At 38.8% G+C, this 20,746-nt stretch overlaps 1 protein-coding gene across 2 annotated transcripts in view; it reads right to left on the bottom strand.

Annotated features, from left to right (window-relative positions):
* The window catches only part of gpd2 (glycerol-3-phosphate dehydrogenase 2 (mitochondrial)), a 68,629-nt gene that overhangs the window by 27,966 nt on the left and 19,917 nt on the right, over window positions 1-20,746 (bottom strand). For both annotated transcript variants that reach the window (XM_061932352.1, XM_061932351.1), the window contains exons 6-11: window positions 18,585-18,748; window positions 14,943-15,107; window positions 11,543-11,687; window positions 5,931-6,124; window positions 5,723-5,857; window positions 5,471-5,646 (exon numbers count right to left, since the gene is read on the bottom strand). In XM_061932352.1, coding sequence (XP_061788336.1) covers window positions 5,471-5,646; window positions 5,723-5,857; window positions 5,931-6,124; window positions 11,543-11,687; window positions 14,943-15,107; window positions 18,585-18,748 — 979 coding nt within the window. The remainder of the gene's footprint in view (window positions 1-5,470; window positions 5,647-5,722; window positions 5,858-5,930; window positions 6,125-11,542; window positions 11,688-14,942; window positions 15,108-18,584; window positions 18,749-20,746) is intronic.

Below are 20,746 nucleotides of genomic sequence, written 5' to 3'. Positions count from 1 at the left end.
CCCGATTTTCAGCCGGAGCTGGAAGCCACGCCCCCTCCAGCTCCATGCGGACCTGAGTGAGGACAGCCTTTTTTCATGACGGGAGGACAACAGGGTGACAAGAACTAAATCATCCAGACTAGAGATAAATTGTGTTATTATGTTTATCTTACCTAAAAATAAATATATTCATTAATTTAATTTTTTTTTTTTTAAATACATGTTTACTATATTTTGCTAAAAACATCAAAATTAATTGTATTTTTATTTGTATTTTTTCCTGACTCCTTATTACATCCAGCCATAGAATTATACATTAAAATAAACATATTTGAAATAATTGATTTTAAATTATCATAATAATTCATTTAAAATGACCATATTTAATTATTAAAACAATTGCTTGTTTATCAACAACTTTAGCATTTTATTCATTACATTTTGAAACTCTCAGAAGCGAACTTATGTTATATTCCTTAATATTTATTTATGCAAGTTTGAAGTATCAATTATCTAAACACAGTTTTGTTTGCATATTTTCAGGATTTAGATATCTATATATACATATATACATATATATACATATATATATATATATATATATATATATATATATATATATGTATGAAATACTTGACTTGGTGAATTCCAGCTGTCAATATACTCCTCCCCTCTTAACCACACCCCCAACCACGCCCCGCCCCACCCCGACCACGCCCCCAACCCCCACCTCCCGAAATCAGAGGTCTCAAGGTTGGCAAGTATGCGATAGGGAGAAGTTTTTATTTACACGATGAGTCGGGTATGTCCTGACCTCCGCGGCGGAGGCTCCGCCGAACCCCTAAGGCCGACTCACCCCTTGGGTTCGATCGAACCCAGGTTAAGAACCACTGCCTTAGAACAAGTAAAATACTCTAACATAAAATCTGCTTAGTGAGAAGAATGATCTTATCAGACAGAAAATAAGCAAATATCACCCTTATTTGAGATATTTAATCTTACTTAGATTTCAGTTTTTGCAGTGCATTTAACTGAGATTTTGGGAGAGTAATTGTGCCTAGGTAGCTCCTAAATGATGGATTTATTTTCCACGGCGTTGTCAATGAGTTGTCACGTGTTTACAGAAGACCGGAGAGCTTTTTACTATTCAGATCGTTGGCTTGCCCATCATGCGAAAGGTCAAACACTGTCCAAATATCAACAACGACCTTTTAAAAATATTTGGCACCGACCGCAAACGTCTTTAATGAGGAGTAAGTAGACTGGAGGAGCACTTTTTTCCTCCTGAAACCATGTTCTATTGAATTTAATGGGAAGCTACTGGCTAATTATTGCATGTGTTTGATGTGAATCAATGAATCCTGTGGACTTAATGCCATTGATGAATTGCACAAGCGCCGCATGTTGCAAAGCTTTTGTGGAACGGAAATGTCAACATTGTTAATGTCAGAACTGACGCTTCAGGTGGAAGCATTGGAAGTGTCGACACGTGGCTGATTATACACCTCTTGACATAAGGATGTGTCTGGAACATCTAAACGTTACGCAGGATTAGATGTTAGGATTAGAGATGTCCGATAATGGCTTTTTTGTCGATATCCGATATTGTCCAACTCTTACTGATCGATACCGATATCAACCAATACCAATATATACAGTCGTGGAATTAACACATTATTATGCCTAATTCTGTTGTGATGCCCCACTGGATGCATTAAACCAGGGGTGCTCATTACGTCGATCGCGATCTACCGGTCGATCTCAGAGGGTCTGTCAGTCGATCACCAGCCAGGCATTAAAAAAATAGTCCTAAAAATGAGCGATCATAAATATTCACTATGACGTCACTTTCGTCACTTGATTGACATTCACGGCACCCGAGGGTCTTCTGAGATGACGCTGGCTGCTGCCAGCTCATTAAAATTACCGACTGGAAGGCGAGAAACACTTTATTTCAACAGACTCTGGCGCCGTACCTGTCGTCAAAACTCCAAAGACCGACTGCACAGTTGCACAATAAAAGCTCTGCTTCATCCTGCCTGCGCTACCAAAATAAGAGTCTCAGAAAGCTGGCGTGCACAAGCTAGCAAGCTACGTAGTTTGCCGACAATGTATTTCTTGTAAAGTGTATACAAAGGAGTACGGAAGCTGGACAAATAAGATGCCAAAAACCAACCACTTTCATGTGGTATTGGACAGAAAGGAGGACTTTTTTTCTCCTCCATTCGAAAATGCGGACGTTATCATCACCACTGTCTGATTCCTATCAATGCAAGTCATCACAATCAGGTAATACACCAACTTATATTCTTGTCTTCATGAAAGAAAGGAATCTATATGTGTTAAACATGCTTGTATTATCTTTAACCACCTTTAACTTGTTAACAATATTAACTACATGTGTTAAACATGCTTGTATTATCTTTAACCACCTTTAAGTTGTTAACAATATTAACTATATGTGTTAAACATGCTTGTATTATCTTTAACCACCTTTAAGTTGTTAACAATATTAACTATATGTGTTAAACATGCTTGTATTATCTTTAACCACCTTTAAGTTGTTAACAATATTAACTATATGTGTTAAACATGCTTGTTTTATCTTTAAACACCTTTAAGTTGTTAACAATATTTACTATATGTGTTAGACATACTTGCATTATCTTTAAACACCTTTAACTTGTTAACAATATTAACTATATGTGTTAAACATACTTGCATTATCTTTAAACACCTTTAACTTGTTAACAATATTAACTATATGTATTAAACATACTTGTATTGTCATTAAACACCTTTAATGTATTAACAATATTAACTATATGTGTTAAACATGCTTGCATTATCATTAAACACCTTTAACTTGTTAACAAAAACATATATTTCATAAAGAAGTAAATATAAATTATATATATGAATGAGGTAGATCCCCACGACTTGATCAATTGAAAAGTAGCTCGCCTGCAGAAAAAGTGTGAGCACCCCTGCATTAAACAATGTAACAAGGTTTTCCAAAATAAATCAACTCAAGTTATGGAAAAAAGTGCCAACATGGCATTGCCATATTTATTATTGAAGTCACAAAGTGCATTATTTTTTTTAACATGCCTCAAAACAGCAGCTTGGAATTTGGGACATGCTCTCCCTGAGAGCGCATGAGGAGGTTGAGGTGGGCGGGGTTGGGGAGGCAGAGTTCGGGGTAGCGGGGGGGGGTGTATATTGTAGCGTCCCGGAAGAGTTAGTGCTGCAAGGGGTTCTGGGTATTTGTTCTGTTGTGTTTATGGTGTTTACGGATGTTCTCCCGAAATGTGTTTGTCATTGGGTCCAAAGCGTAGGTAAAAAAAAATAGCGTCTTATAGTCCAGAATTTTCGGTATATTTGTATTCTATTTTTGAGGTACTAATTTAAGTGGTAATAACTATTCCTTTTTGTGCAGAGGTTCTAATTGGGGATTGTCTAATCCTCGTCCCAAGCTTGGATAAATGGTAGAGTTTGGTCAACTAAGCCAACAAGTCCTGCGATTGACTCACTTCCCTGATGGAAAAAGCCCCAAAATAACCACAAGAGTGTGATCCTAACTAGAGATGTCCGATAATATCGGACTGCCGATATTATCCGCCGATAAATGCTTTAAAATGTAATCTCGGAAATTATCGGTATCTGTTTAAAAATTATCGGTATCGGTTTCAAAAAGTAACATTTATGACTATTTAAAGCGCCGCTGCGTACACGGACGTAGGGAGAAGTACAGAGCGCCATTAAACCTTAAAGGCACTGCCTTTGCGTGCCGGCCCAGTCACATAATATCTACGGCTTTTCACACACACAAGCGAATGCAAGGCATGCTTGGTCAACAGCCATACAGGTCACACTGAGGGTGGCCGTATAAACAATTTTAACACTGTTACAAATATGCGCCACACTGTGAACCCACACCAAACACATTTCGGGAGAACATCCGTAAGCACAACAGAACAAATACCCAGAACCCCTTGCAGCACTAACTCTTCCGGGACACTACAATATACACCCCCCGCTACTCCTAAACCCCGCCCGCCTCAACCTCCTCATGCTCTCTCAGGGAGAGCATGTCCCAAATTCCAAGCCGCTGTTTTGAGGCATGTTTAAAAAAAAGAATGCACTTTGTGACTTCAATAATAAATATGGCAGTGCCATGTTGGCATTTTTTTCCATAACTTGAGTAGATTTATTTTGGAAAACCTTGTTGCATTGTTTAATGCATCCAGTTGGGGCATCACAACAAAATTAGGCATAATAATGTGTTAATTCCACGACTGTATATATCGGTATCGGTTGATATTGGAATCGGTAATTAAGAGTTGGACAATATCGGATATCAGCAAAAAAGCCATTATCAGACATCTCTACTAATAAATATCTGAGTTATTGTGCATAAATATGGGGAAATAACTACAAATGTGCGCTACATTCGCTAACCGTGTTACAAAAAAGATCAGTTAGAATAATACATAATGTTGGATATAGAGAACACACAAACCCTTTATTTATTAAGTCAGAAATATTAAAGTTAGGTGATTTGGTAAAATTGCAAACAGCTAAAATGATGTACAAAGCAAACTATAACCTGCTACCAAAGAATGCACAACAATTCTTCTCAACTAAAGAGGAGAAATATAACCTTAGAGGAAAAAATAATTTAAAACATTTATATGCACGTACAACACTTAGAACTTTTAGCATATCAGTATGTGGAATTAAATTATGGAATGGATTAAGTAAAAAAGTTAAAAATTGTACTGACATGATCCAGTTTAAGAGGTTGTTCAAAATAATAGTGCTTACAGAGTACAACAAAGAAGAATTATGAGAAATACTTTCAACCTTATTGAAAATAAGATATTCTTCATCTCAGTATGTTAATAATGACTGAATTAATTAATTAATTACATATTACAAAACTGTTGTATACTAATTCATAAATGTTATTTTATTATATAAAAAGGTCAGTAAATGATTCTATATATTTGTAAACGCTTGAAGTGGGAAAGGGGTAGGATTAAATAAGCTTTGCTTCTTCCTACTCCTTTTCGGGCATGATGTAAAATGAAATGATATGAAATTGTGTGATGTATTATGATGTAAGTGTGTTCATGTTCGAAATAAACTAAAGAAAGAAAGAAAAGAAAAGAATGTGTAGGATTTAGATCCACTCGACGTCCATTGCACCGGTCGCCCCTCTCCAAGGTTTCTCATTGGGTTGAGTTTTTTCTTGCCCTGATGTGGGATCTGAGCCGAGGATGTCGTTGTGGCTTGTGCGGCCCTTTGAGACACTCGTGATTTAGGGCTATATAAATGAACTTTGATTGGTTGATTTTTTAATTGTGCTATTTTGACTTTAGTCTCAATAAAATGCTCCCCAAAGTGCTTCCATTTTTTTTGTATGCGGCCCTTGAGTTTGGATGTCCTGATCCAAGGTCAACTTCCGAACAAACAAAATGTCTCTTACTTCCTGCTCCAAGCCGTAGTCTTGCACCAGTCGTATGTAAAGTGTCGGCGTCCAGCCGTTGGCGCCCTCCAATCTCAGACCTACAGTCTTGCAGGTCTCAGCTGGGAGGGTATGCGCTTTAATGGCAGCATCCAAAGTCTCCTCAGCCATGGATCTGTAGGTGGTCCATTTACCACCTACACAAAATAGTGTTGCTTTATCAAGACAGCGCAAGTCAGCGCACAACATTCCGGTGTACAGAGACTAGTTGACCTGCAATTGTGACCATCCCGCTGCTACTGAGGCTCACTATGTGGTTACGGCAGATGGATTGAGTGTCTTTGGAGTTGGGGTCTGTCACCAGTGGACGAATGCCACTCCACGCCGCCAACACGTCACCTCGTCTCACTGTAAAATACAAACTTTAGATTTAAAATAATGTGTTGCACTGTTCTACAAATGACCCAGCGGACACCTGTACCTTCCACATCGGGGCTGAGATAGTTGCGGACCTCGTTCAGAATGAAGTTGATGTCATTCTCCCCAGGGATAGGGTGGGCTGTCACATCGGTGGGTGTGTCCGTGGTTCCAGCGATGGTCATCTTCTCCCAAGGTAGGAAGAAAATGACTCGGCCATCGCTTGTCGCCGGATCCAAAAGGCCCATGTTGTCGGGACTGCACGACAAAAAAAAAAAATACAGTAAATATGAGCACATTTCTAAAGATTGCGATGAAGAGAATGAGGTATTTGTCTTTTCTGGTGCTGCTCAAACTCCCTCAGGTTTTCCTCAAAGAGCTCTGCTGAATTTAAAAATAAATAGAACCAGATCGGCTCTGTTGTTACAATGTTGGATACTTGTGGTAAACAATGTCAAATCATAAGGTTCACGCATTTGGACAGAGGTGGGTAGAGTAGCCAGAAATTGTACTCAAGTAAGAGTACTGTTACTTTAGAGATTTATTACTCAAGTAAAAGTAAGGAGTAGTCACCCAAATATTTACTTGAGTAAAAGTAAAAAGTATGTTGTGAAAAAACTACTCAAGTACTGAGTAACTGATCGAGTAACATACACACACATATCATATATATATATATATATACACACATATATATATATATATATATATATATATATATATATATATATATATACACACATTTATATATATATATATATATATATATATACAGTATATAATTTATATTTATTTATTTTGCCGTTTTTGTTTACATGTTAAAGGTGTTTTAATGAATATACATGCGTGTTTAACACATATAGATTCCTTTCTTTCATGAAGACAAGAATATAAGTTGGTGTATTACATGATTCTGATGACTTGCATTGATTGTAATCAGACAGTAGTTCTGATAGCGTCCACGTTTTCAAATGGAGGAGAAAAAAGTTCCTCCTTTCTGTCTAATACCACATGAAAGTGGTTGATTTTTGGCATCTTATTTGTCCAGCTTCCATATTCGTTTTTATACACTTTACAAGAAATACATTGGCGGCAAACTCCGTAGCTTGCTAGCTTGTTTGCGCTGGCTTTCGGAGACTCTTGTTTTGAAAGCGCAGGCGCGATGGAGCGGCACTTTTATTGTGAAGACAGGAACTGTGCAGTCAGTCTTTAGGCTTTTGACGGGATGTACGGTTGAAATAAAAGGGTCTTTTTTCCTTCACACTTTTGATTGATTGATTGAAACTTTTATTAGTAGATTGCACAGTACAGTACATATTCCGTACAATTGACCACTAAATGGTAACACCCCAATAAGTTTTTCAACTTGTTTAAGTCAGGTCATGTGACCGCCTGGCTCTGTTTGATTGGTCCAACGTCACCAGTGACTGCATCTGATTGGTGGAACGGAGTGAACGTCACCAGTGACTGTATTTGTTGAAACGCAGGCACTATGAAGGTCTGTCTGACAGACCAAAACAAACAAAGCGTGCATTAATAGATCGATAAAAAATAGTAGCGAGTAGCGAGCTGAATGTAGATAAAAGTAGCGGAGTAAAAGTAGCGTTTCTTCTCTATAAATATACTCAAGTAAAAGTAAAAGTATGTTGCATTAAAACTACTCTTAGAAGTACAATTTATCCCAAAAGTTACTCAAGTAGATGTAACGGAGTAAATGTAGCGCGTTACTACCCACCTCTGCATTTGGATTAGGAATGTCCCGATCCAGGTTTTTGCACTTCCGATTCCGATACTGACCGATACCGATACTGACCGATACTGGCCTATCCGAGCATGTATTAAAGTTTAAAGTTATTTAGCCTACTTAGTTGTCAGAATCATGTTGAAAAGGGTTTTAGTACTCTTGATAACAACTAGCCAGCTGAATTAGGGGAGTTTGAATAATACACAATGGTTGGTAACAAGAAACTGACCTGTTTATTCAAGGAAAAACAGAAAATAGACAAAATGATACATGACAAACAGAAATGGCATCATTGAAACTAGGGCTGGGCGATATGGCCTTTTTTTAATATTGCGATATTTTAAGGCCATATTGCGATACACGATATATATCTCGATATTTTGCCTTAGCCTTGACTGAACACTTGATGCATATAATCACAGCAGTATGATGATTCTATGTGTTTTGATTGATTGTTTGAGACTTTTATTAGTAGGTTGCATAGGTAGTAGGTACATATTCCGTACAATTAATAAATAAATGATAAATGGGTTGTACTTGTATAGCGCTTTTCTACCTTCAAGGTACTCAAAGCGCTTTGACACTACTTCCACATTTACCCATTCACACACACATTCACACACTGATGGAGGGAGCTGCCATGCAAGGCGCTAACCAGCACCCATCAGGAGCAAGGGTGAAGTGTCTTGCTCAGGACACAACGGACATGACGAGGTTGGTACTAGGTGGGGATTGAACCAGGGACCCTCGGGTCGCGCACGGCCACTTTTCCACTGCGCCACGCCGTCCACTAAATGGTAACACCCCAATAAGTTTTTCAACTTGTTTAAGTCGGGGTCCATGATACAGATATATACTATCAGATATATACTATCATCATAATACAGTCATCACACAAGATAATCACATTGAATTATTTACATTATTTATAATCCAGGGTGTGGAGGGGGGCGCCGGATGTAAGTGTCAAAAAGACAGCCAAAAGAGTTTGATATGAGAATAAATCTAAAGTTAAAATATAGGGTAGAAATGCATCCATTTGCAGGAAATGTAGTCTTGATTTTCAAAATTTTCTTTCAAGGCTTGCATGTCTACATTAAAACATTCTTCTTCATACTGCATTAATATATGCTACTTTTAAACTTTCATGCAGAGAAGGAAATCACAACTAAAAAAATCACAAATTTTTTCATACGGTGTTGATGTGGAAATTTTTGCCTCTGCATTTTGATGGTGTGGACGTGTGGCACCGAATGGAGATAAGCGTCTCGACAGACGTCACAATATTTGAACAATGATGACGAAAACTGTTTTCTCTGTCGTGTCCGTGTGTCGAAAATTGTTATGCGCTTATTTTTTTATTTGATTTTGTGCGTGGCATAGATTTGCTATGCGCAGAGGACGCTTAAACAGTGCGCAATTGCACAGGCGAGCACCTTAGAGGGAGCGTTGCTCGCACGGCTGCGCTAGCATCACAGCTAACGTTAGCCATGCTGCTACCTCTCTGCTCGGGGAGGGCGTATACGTATGTGACGTATGACGTGACAGTATGTGACGTATGACGTGACAGTATGTGACATATGACGTGACAGTATGTGACGTGTGTAAGAAGGTGCGCTTGCTGTCTGTGAGAGGGAGACACAGAAAAGAGTGAGAAGAGCCTGTCGTGTAATGCCAGCAGCTAAAAGCAACTGCGTGAGAATCCACAGACCTGTGGATGTGTTGAAGGTGTGCTGGAAAATGCGGAACGGAAATTACGGAGCAGCAGAAAAGTGGAATGTATTATTTAAATCGGTGCGTTGGAAAACACGGACCGGATTTTTTTTTTAAACTGGATCTGGATCGGCATTTTCCCATGCCTTGCCGATACGCAATTTTTGGCAAATATCGACAGCCGATCCGATCCAAATATTGGATCGGGACATCCCTAATTTGGATGTCAGCTTGAAGGCTGTCCACAAGGTTGCGACTTATAGTCCGAAAAATACGGTAGCAAAAAAATACTTTCTAGAAAAACTGGTCATATTCTGCTAGACAAATCACACCAAAACCAACTCTCTGACATCTGTCATATCGACAGCAGCCGCTCTCTCTCTTACTCGCGCCAACGAACACACTCATTTGACCGGTTATTCTTGTATGGTGGGGCGCGGTGCCATGCCAGGGATGGGCGCGTGGGACCCCGCGGGGAACATGCTTCGTCAGTAACATGCAGTATCATGCTTCGACGCCCCACTTGGAAAAGCTGTGCAATGCAAAACGTGCTCATTGTAGCCATTAATCTTGACATGCAGTACAGTGCAGCAGAGTTAAGAAAGTGAAATGCTTGTAACTCTTACTATGGTGAAACTGTACACCCACACTCCCCAATCAGATGTGTGCTTATTCTACTGTCATTTATTTAGAATTGTATTTATTGACATTGATCATTAAAATGATGTTACTAGATTAGAGAAATGCTAATAAAAACTGTTTTAATGTATTTTACAGGCAGACAGTACATTTTATACCATGTTTGTGCTGCAACACACATCTCATTGTGCAACATGTGAAGGTTTTAAGGGGAACTAAATGTAATCTCTCAAGGGGGTACACGTTATCTCCAAAGCAGCACCCCCACCCAGACATACTAGTGCAGAGCTCATGAAAAACAAGAATTTAATGACTGCTGTCATTTGATCATAATTATAAGACATTGAACTTGGCCACAGTCTGCACGTCTTATGTTGCTCATATGAGGCCCAGTGAATGCTCAGGGAGTTTCTGCATGTGCTCAGACTAGGGGTGTAACGGTACACAAAAATTTCGGTTTGGTACGTACCTCGGTTTAGAGGTCACGGTTCGGTAAGAAAACAACAAAATATACATTTTTTTGGTTATTTATTTACCAAATTTGTAAACAATGGCTTTATCCTTTTTAACATTGGGAACACTATAATAATTCTGCCCACGTTAATCCACATTAAACTGCCTCAAGTTGTTGCTCAGATTAAATAAAATGACAAAACTTTTCTTCTACATATAAAAAGTGCAACATTAAACAGTTTCAAGTCAACTCATCATGCTTAATTTTATTACAGCATTTGGGAAGCCTGCAGTTGATTTTTATTATGTAAATGTTATATTTTTATCAACATGTGATAGCAGGGACCCTGCCATTCAAAACTAGACTGCTCCATTACTAATGATTAATGTAACTATAGCTGAAAAAATAGTACAATAGCAATAGGAGAGACTATTCATCCCTGAACACCATGGAGTTCATGTAGGCTTTATGATGCAGTTACATTATTATATCAACTGTCAGACACATAAACTCTTCATTAAACATAATGTCTTTTTTTGCTGCTTCAACACAGCTCAATCAACACAGAAAAAGGTAAAGGGAAATAACAGACAGACAGGGCTTTGCTGTCCGTAACACACACACACCGCAAAATGAGCTAACGTTACGCTAAATGTGAATTAGCCTTCACCTCAAGCCAGGACTGCGAGCGAGCTGAGCTGCAGTTTATATTTCTAGAAGTTCAACGGGCTCATAATGATGTTACTAGTAGTTGACTGGGAGGTGTTTATTATAATTTTGGGAGAGTCCGCTGCCTGATGCTTACCTGCTAAACGCTAAGCACTGACTACATGCGCTCTGAATACGCACTGCTGATTGGCTGTTACCGCTCTGTTTGTAACCAATCAGATGGTTGTGTGTGTGGGACAATGCTGGGTGCTGTGTACTGACAGAGACAGGCAGAAGGAAGCACAGCAGCTTGTTAAGACTTTAGCTTAGCTTAATATGTTTGTGTGGAAACTCATTCGATACCTCTCTGAACTGAACCGAACCCCCCGAACCGAAACGGTTCAATACAAATACACGTATCGTTACACCCCTAGCTCAGACACATGAACAATTAGGGGTAACATTGCATGTAACACACCTATAGTAGCCAGGGATGACAATGTGCACGCCGGCACTGGGCTGGCAGATGTTTGGACTTTCTTGGTCATCCATCTTCCTCAGTGAGTCCGTGAAGGGCCCCGTAGCATTGATCACACATTTGGCTTTAACATCAAATTCCTCTCCTGAAACAGAAAATCACTAGCTGAGGTCATTTTTTCATTTTTGATTTTCATTAAGGATCCCCATTAGCTGGTTGCCACAACAACACACTAGTCTTCCTGGGGTCCACAAACTCAATACAAGTACAAGTAAAAGCATATAATTATAACTAAACCATACAGAAACAAATAAAAGCATCAACAAGCAGTGTCACACATTAAGAGTGTTACTAAAACGGCCTTCTTTCATCTCCGTAATATCGCTAAAATCCGTTCCATTTTGTCCACTAGCGACGCTGAGATCATTATTTATGCATTCGTTACGTCTCGTCTCGATTACTGTAACGTATTATTTTCGGCTCTCCCTATGTCTAGCATTAAAAGATTACAGTTGGTACAAAATGCGGCTGCTAGACTTTTGACAAGAACAAGAAATGTTGATCATATTACGCCTATACTGTATATACCTTTATATACATATATGCATATATATATATACAGGTAAAAGCCAGTAAATTAGAATATTTTGAAAAACTTGATTTATTTCAGTAATTGCATTCAAAAGGTGTAACTTGTACATTATATTTATTCATTGCACACAGACTGATGCATTCAAATGTTTATTTCATTTAATTTTAATGATTTGAAGTGGCAACAAATGAAAATCCAAAATTCCGTGTGTCACAAAATTAGAATATTGTGTAAGGGTTAAATTTTGAAGACACCTGGTGCCACAAACTAATCAGCTGATTAACTCAAAACACCTGCAAAGGGCTTTAAATGGTCTCTCAGTCCAGTTCTGAAGCCTACACAAACATGGGGAAGACTTCAGATTTGACAGCTGTCCAAAAGGCAACCATCGACACATTGCACAAGGAGGGAAAGACACAAAAGGTTATTGCTGAAGAGGCTGGCTGTTCTCAGAGCTCTGTGTCCAAGCACATTAATGGAGAGGCAAAGGGAAGGAAAAACTGTGGCAACAAATGAAAATCCAAAATTCCGTGTGTCACAAAATTAGAATATTACTTAAGGCTAATACAAAAAAGGGATTTTTAGAAATGTTGGCCAACTGAAAAGTATGAAAATGAAAAATATGAGCATGTACAATACTCAATACTTGGTTGGAGCTCCTTTTGCCTCAATTACTGCGTTAATGCGGCGTGGCATGGAGTCGATGAGTTTCTGGCACTGCTCAGGTGTTATGAGAGCCCAGGTTGCTCTGATAGTGGCCTTCAACTCTTCTGCGTTTTTGGGTCTGGCATTCTGCATCTTCCTTTTCACAATACCCCACAGATTTTCTATGGGGCTAAGGTCAGGGGAGTTGGCGGGCCAATTTAGAACAGAAATACCATGGTCCGTAAACCAGGCACGGGTAGATTTTGCGCTGTGTGCAGGCGCCAAGTCCTGTTGGAACTTGAAATCTCCATCTCCATAGAGCAGGTCAGCAGCAGGAAGCATGAAGTGCTCTAAAACTTGCTGGTAGACGGCTGCGTTGACCCTGGATCTCAGGAAACAGAGTGGACCGACACCAGCAGATGACATGGCACCCCAAACCATCACTGATGGTGGAAACTTTACACTAGACTTCAGGCAACGTGGATCCTGTGCCTCTCCTGTCTTCCTCCAGACTCTGGGACCTCGATTTCCAAAGGAAATGCAAAATTTGCTTTTGTCAGAAAACATGACTTTGAACCACTCAGCAGCAGTCCAGCTCTTTTTTTCCTTAGCCCAGGTGAGACGCTTTTCGCGCTGTTTCTTGGTCAACAGTGGCTTGACACGAGGTATGCGGCAGTTGAAACCCATGTCTTTCAAGCGTCTCTTGGTGGTGGATCTTGAAGCACTGACTCCAGCAGCTGTCCACTCCTTCTGAATCTCCCCCACATTTTTGAATGGGTTTTTTTTCACAATCTTGACAAGGGCACGGTGATCCCTATCGCTTGTACACTTTTTCTGACCACAGTTTTTCCTTCCCTTTGCCTCTCCATTAATGTGCTTGGACACAGAGCTCTGAGAACAGCCAGCCTCTTCAGCAATAACCTTTTGTGTCTTTCCCTCCTTGTGCAATGTGTCGATGGTTGCCTTTTGGACAGCTGTCAAATCTGAAGTCTTCCCCATGTTTGTGTAGGCTTCAGAACTGGACTGAGAGACCATTTAAAGCCCTTTGCAGGTGTTTTGAGTTAATCAGCTGATTAGTTTGTGGCACCAGGTGTCTTCAAAATTTAACCCTTACACAATATTCTAATTTTGTGACACACGGAATTTTGGATTTTCATTTGTTGCCACTTCAAATCATTAAAATTAAATGAAATAAACATTTGAATGCATCAGTCTGTGTGCAATGAATAAATATAATGTACAAGTTACACCTTTTGAATGCAATTACTGAAATAAATCAAGTTTTTCAAAATATTCTAATTTACTGGCTTTTACCTGTATATACCTATACTGGCTCACCTGCACTGGCTTCCTGTGCACTTAAAATGTGATTTTAAGGTTTTACTACCGGATCTTTCGGAGAATAAGTCGCTCCGGAGTATAAGTCGCACCGGCCGAAAATGCATAATAAAGAAGAAAAAAAAACATATATAGGTCGCACTGGAGTAAAAGTCGCATTTTTGGGGGAAATGTATTTGATAAAAGCCAACACCAAGATTAGACATTTGAAAGGCAATTTAAAATAAATAAAGAATAGTGAACTTTTGGTACAAAATGCGGCTGCTAGACTTTTGACAAGAACAAGAAAGTTTGATCATATTAAATAAATAAATGATCATATTACATCTATACTGTACATACCTTTATATACATATATACCTATATATATACCTATACTGGCTCACCTGCACTGGCTTCCTGTGCACTTAAGATGTGATTTTAAGGTTTTACTACTTATGTATAAAATACTACACGGTCTAGCTCCATCCTATCTTGCTGATTGTATTGTACCATATGTCCCGGCAAGAAATCTGCGTTCAAAGAACTCCGGCTTATTAGTGATTCCCAGCGCCCCAAAAAAAGTCTGCGGGCTACAGAGCGTTTTCTATTGGGGCTCCAGTACTCTGGAATGCCCTCCCGGTAACAGAGACACTTGGGATTTAGGGCTATATAAATAAACATTGATTGATTGAAGCAAACAAGCAAACAATTTACAGTCACAGAATATTAATTACCATATAAATATAACTACACAATACAAAACCAAACAAAAATCATCTAATTTATGCATGATCATGTGATCGACAGTAGAGAAACAGCATTCATTTGAGCAATTTATCCCACCTGTAAGCACGTCCCGACATCGCGCACCGTACACCTTGTCAGAGCCGGTCTGCGGGTCCTTTTTCTTTAGCAGGTGAACCACCTCCGTATAGTTGGCCATGGCAGCACCATAGCGGGCAGCGGTGAGGGCAATAGCCAGGTTCATACGGGCATCGTTGTGCTGTCCTGTAGAGCAACACCGGGAAAATGCTTGGTGAGAGAGTATGCTTTTCTAAATGGGTCTACATATCGTGTGTAAAGAGGACAAAGGGATGCACAGTGACTCTATCACTAAGCTAGATACAATTCACACCAGGTTGTTTGTCTGCAGAGAAAATAAGGAAGAAACCAAGACATTTGTTGCGTAGTCTACCCCACCAATGTTGGCAGTGCCTCTCTGGAGCTCACATCAACCAAGAAAAGGTCAGACTTGGAAATGTCACAAGCATGACTGTACCAGATGGTACGAATCGAGAAAAGGTATTTGCAAGTCACCCCCCCCTCCGCCCTGCCCTCTCTCATGCCTTCGAGCAAAACATAGTGGCGGAATGTAGAACACAAATGTGCAGCAAACCAGCCAGAACTGCATAATGGGGCATTCAGGGAAAGAAAAGGGCTGCAAATTCTACCTGGATTGGGTTTTTGGAATCACAAGACACTGTTGTCTTGTCTGTCATTTTGTATCAACACGTGATATAAAAAAGTTGTCTTTCAGAAAGGAACCCGCAGACATAGTTTTCACAGTCAGCTGAACAGCCACCTGCAAAAAGTCAGTGTTCAAAAACAAGAAAAAATTAAATAAAATGAGGGGTATATTACTTGAACTAAGGAAAATTATCTGCCAATAGAACAAGAAAATGTGGCTTGTCAAGACTTTCCAAAACAAGTATAATTAGCTAACCTCAATGAACCCAAAAATACCTTAAAATAAGAATATTCTCACTAATAACAAGTGCACTTTTCTTGGTAGAAAAAAAAATATGAGACCGTTTTGCTCAATATGTTGAAAAATATTGTTAAATGAAGTAAATGCTAGTGCCATTATCTTGACATAATGATATGCGCTCGGCATTACATTTCTTGAAACCAGCAAACTTATACTAAAAACTAGTTTATTGTTCTTAATGGAAAGGCAACAAGTAAGAAATGGTTACTTTAAAAAAGTAGTTTTATACTTGTGAGTGTTGATGACACAGCTTTGCAACAGTTGATATTCTAGTTTCAAGCATGTTTTACTCAATATAAGTCCTCAAATCTCAGCAACAAGCTGTAATATCTTACTGAGATCATTTAGGACCAAAACCCTTGAAACAAGTAAAACACTCTAACATAAAATCTGCTTAGTGAGAAGAATTATCTTATCAGACAGAAAATAAGCAAATATCACCCTTATTTGAGATATTCAATCTTACTTAGATTTAAGTTTTTGCAGTGTATGTACCGGTACATTGTCAAATGAGTTATTTACTCAGAAACAAGTAAAATTAGCTAACCTCAATGAACCCAAAAATACCTTAAAATAAGAATATTCTCACTAATAACAAGTGCACTTTTCTTGGTAGAAAAAAAAAGAGACCTTTTTGCTCAATATGTTGAAAAATATTCTTAAATGAAGTAAATGCTAGTGCCATTATCTTGACATAATGATATGCGCTCGGCATTACATTTCTTGAAACCAGCAAACTTATACTAAAAACTAATGTATTGTTCTTAATGGAAAGGCAACAAGGCAAGCGCTTGTTACTCTCGGGGTCTCCTAGCCGCTCAGGCAAATCATATTGTCTAAAAATGCATTTTTCCATGGATAACATGACATCATCGCGCCAAGTGCGTGCTCTTTCAGTCAATTAGTGCGCATATATACAGCCCGGCCCCCGGCCAAAAAATTTTTAATTGTAATTTTGAAGAATTCATCTGAATGTGCATGAACTATTTCTGTTCAAAATTGTTAGAAATGATAAATGTTTAAATATTAACTGTCAGTTTACTGTACTGTGCCAACTGCACTACTATATGAGTACATATTTTCTATTGTTTCATTGAAAATAAAACAGCAAAGTCCGTTTGGCTGTCATCTGTTTTAATTATGAGACACAATAGTGTCAAAATCATGATTTTATTTTTTTCATGCTTGAAGTAATAAATGATTACTTAAAAAAAGTAGTTTTATACTTGTGAGTGTTGATGACACAGCTTTGCAACAGTTGATATTCTAGTTTCAAGCATGTTTTACTCAATATAGGTCATCAAATCTCAGCTACAAGCTGTAATATCTAACTGAGATCATTTAGGACCAAAACCCTTAAAACAAGTAAAACACTCTAACATAAAATCTGCTTAGTGAGAAGAAGTATCCTATTAGACAGAAAATAAGCAAATATCACCCTTATTTGAGATATTCAATCTTACTTAGATTTCAGTTTTTGCAGTGTATGTACCGGTACATTGTCAAATGTGTTATTTACTCAGAAACAAGTAAAATTAGCTAACCTCAATGAACCCAAAAATACCTTAAAATAAGAATATTCTCACTAATAACAAGTGCACTTTTCTTGGTAGAAAAAAAAAAAAGAGACCTTTTTGCTCAATATGTTGAAAAATATTCTTAAATCAAGTAAATGCTAGTGCCATTATCTTGACATAATGATATGCGCTCGGCATTACATTTCTTGAAACCAGCAAACTTATACTAAAAACTAATTTATTGTTCTTAATGGAAAGGCAACAAGGCAACCGCTTGTTACTCTCGGGGTCTCCTAGCCGCTCAGGCAAATCATATTGTCTAAAAATGCATTTTTCCATCGATAACATGACATTATCGCGGCAAGTGCGTGCTCTTTCAGTCAATTAGTGCGCATATATACAGCCCGGCCCCTGGCCCAAAAATGTTTAATTGTAATTTTGAAGAATTCATCTGAATGTGCATGAACTATTTCTGTTCAAAATTGTTAGAAATGTCACATGTAAAATGTTTAAATATTAACTGTCAGTTCACTGTACTGTGCCAACTGTACTACTATATGAGTACCTATTTTCTATTGTTTCATTGAAAATAAAACAGCAAAGTCCATTTGGCTGTCATCTGTTTTAATTATTAGACAAAACTGTGTCAAAGTCATGATTTTTTTTTTCATGCTTGAAGTAAGAAATTATTACTTTAAAAAGGTAGTTTTATACTTGTGAGTGTTGATGACACAGCTTTGCAACAGTTGATATTCTAGTTTCAAGCATGTTTTACTCAATATAGGTAATCAAATCTCAGCAACAAGCTGTAATATCTTACTGAGATCATTTAGGACCAAAACCCTTAAAACAAGTAAAACACTCTAACATAAAATCTGCTTAGTGAGAAGAAGTATCCTATTAGACAGAAAATAAGCAAATATCACCCTTATTTGAGATATTCAATCTTACTTAGATTTCATTTTTTGCAGACTACAAAGGACATTTATTGCTGCAGAGCCGACAGTCAACATGCTTTCCAGGCTTCCACTAAAGACCTTTTTCGAGATTTCTTTTTAGTTTCCGCTTTCCTTGAACAAGTTTGATCTGCACAGTGGTAGTGCAGTACCTCTCGGCGGAAGAGACAACATCAAAAGAATCAGCTGCTCTGCAAGGGTTTACATGAAACAAAGATCCGACTGGGCTTGAAAGGTAACTGACCATCATAGTAGACGATGGCTCCCACCAGCTTGTCCTTCTTTAGCATGGGGAAGAGCTCCAGGGCTTTGGTCTTACTGAGCATATAGCTGCTCTTTAGGCACTGGATGCCGGCAACCAAGTCGTACATTTTGATTCCGGCCCAATAATAAGGCAGTTGCCACCATCTAGAAAAACAAATAATAAATGTGGTGAGGCCACAGGAAGGCTTTTCAGAGTAAATATCTACTGTATGTTGATTGTTAATGGACACAATGCGCACAAGGGCCATTATATTGAATCGGTGCCATTTGCATTTCCCACGAAACAAACAGTATAAAAGTGAGAGATTCTTAAAGGGGAACATTATCACCAGACCTATGTAAGCGTCAATATATACCTTGATGTTGCAGAAAAAAGACCATATATTTTTTTAACCGATTTCCGAACTCTAAATGGGTGAATTTTGGCTAATTAAACGCCTTTCTAATATTCGCTCTCGGAGCGACGTGACGTCACATTGGGGAGCAATCCGCCATTTTCTCAAACACCGAGTCAAATCAGCTCTGTTATTTTCCGTTTTTTCGACTGTTTTCCGTACCTTGGAGACATCATGCCTCGTCGGTGTGTTGTCGGAGGGTGTAACAACACGAACAGGGACGGATTCAAGTTGCACCAGTGGCCCAAAGATGCGAAAGTGGCAAGAAATTGGACGTTTGTTCTGCACACTTTACCGACGAAAGCTATGCTACGACAGAGATGGCAAGAATGTGTGGATATCCTGCGACACTCAAAGCAGATGCATTTCCAACGATAAAGTCAAAGAAATCTGCCGCCAGACCCCCATTGAATCTGCCGGAGTGTGTGAGCAATTCAGGGACAAAGGACCTCGGTAGCACGGCAAGCAATGGCGGCAGTTTGTTCCCGCAGACGAGCGAGCTAAACCCCCTATCGACCCTAGCTTACCAGGCCTGCTGACATCAACTCCAAAACTGGACAGATCAGCTTCCAGGAAAAGAGCGCGGATGAGGGTATGTCTACAGAATATATTAATTGATGAAAATTGGGCTGTCTGCACTCTCAAAGTGCATGTTGTTGCCAAATGTATTTCATATGCTGTAAACCTAGTTCATAGTTGTTAGTTTCCTTTAATGCCAAACAAACACATACCAATCGTTGGTTAGAAGGCGATCGCCGAATTCGTCCTCGCTTTCTCCCGTGTCGCTGGCTGTCGTGTCGTTTTCGTCGGTTTCGCTTGCATACGGTTCAAACCGATATGGCTCAATAGCTTCAGTTTCTTCTTCAATTTCGTTTTCGCTACCTGCCTCCACACTACAACCATCCGTTTCAATACATGCGTAATCTGTTGAATCGCTTAAGCCGCTGAAATCCGAGTCTGAATCCGAGCTAATGTCGCTATAGCTTGCTGTTCTTTCCGCCATGTTTATTTGTATTGGCATCACTATGTGACGTCACAGGAAAATGGACGGGCGTTTATAACGATGGTTAAAATCAGGCACTTTGAAGCTTTTTTTAGGGATATTGCGTGATGGGTAAAATTTTGAAAAAAACTTCGAAAAATATAATAAGCCACTGGGAACTGATTTTTAATAGTTTTAACCATTCTGAAATTGTGATAATGTTCCCCTTTAACTACAAATTTAACCAATTTCATAGGCTAATGTAAACTACTTTGAACCATACTTGCCAACCTTGAGACCTCCGAATTCGGGAGATTGGGGGGGTGGGGGGTGGGGCCAGGGGGCGGAGTTAAGGGGGAGGAGTATATTTATAGCTAGAATTCACTGAAATTAAAGTATTTCTTATATATATATATATATATATATATATATATATATATATATATATATATATATATATATATATAGTACAGTAATGAAAACACAGTTGTTCTACTAACTGTACTGTACTTGCTGCTTACTTTAAAAAAAAATAACACTTATCTTTCACTATTTGAGTAGCTTTTGTTCTGCCATTTAAAGAACTGGCGAGCGATCTCTGAATCCGGGAACAAATCCTTCACGGATTTGTTGAAAACATCCGCAAATGAGAACGGGATGTTGCTTGCAAGGTGGCCCATAACACTGCGTTGCCGCCGCCTTGTGCTTCTCCGACCGTTCATGAGTGACTATATCCATTCGGCCACCGTGTTATGGGTTATAGAT

Source organism: Nerophis lumbriciformis, linkage group LG38 (genome assembly GCF_033978685.3).
Source record: "Nerophis lumbriciformis linkage group LG38, RoL_Nlum_v2.1, whole genome shotgun sequence".
Lineage (NCBI taxonomy): Eukaryota > Metazoa > Chordata > Actinopteri > Syngnathiformes > Syngnathidae > Nerophis > Nerophis lumbriciformis.
Note: the sequence above shows the minus strand (reverse complement) of the source record. Positions and strands in the feature narration are given on the sequence as shown.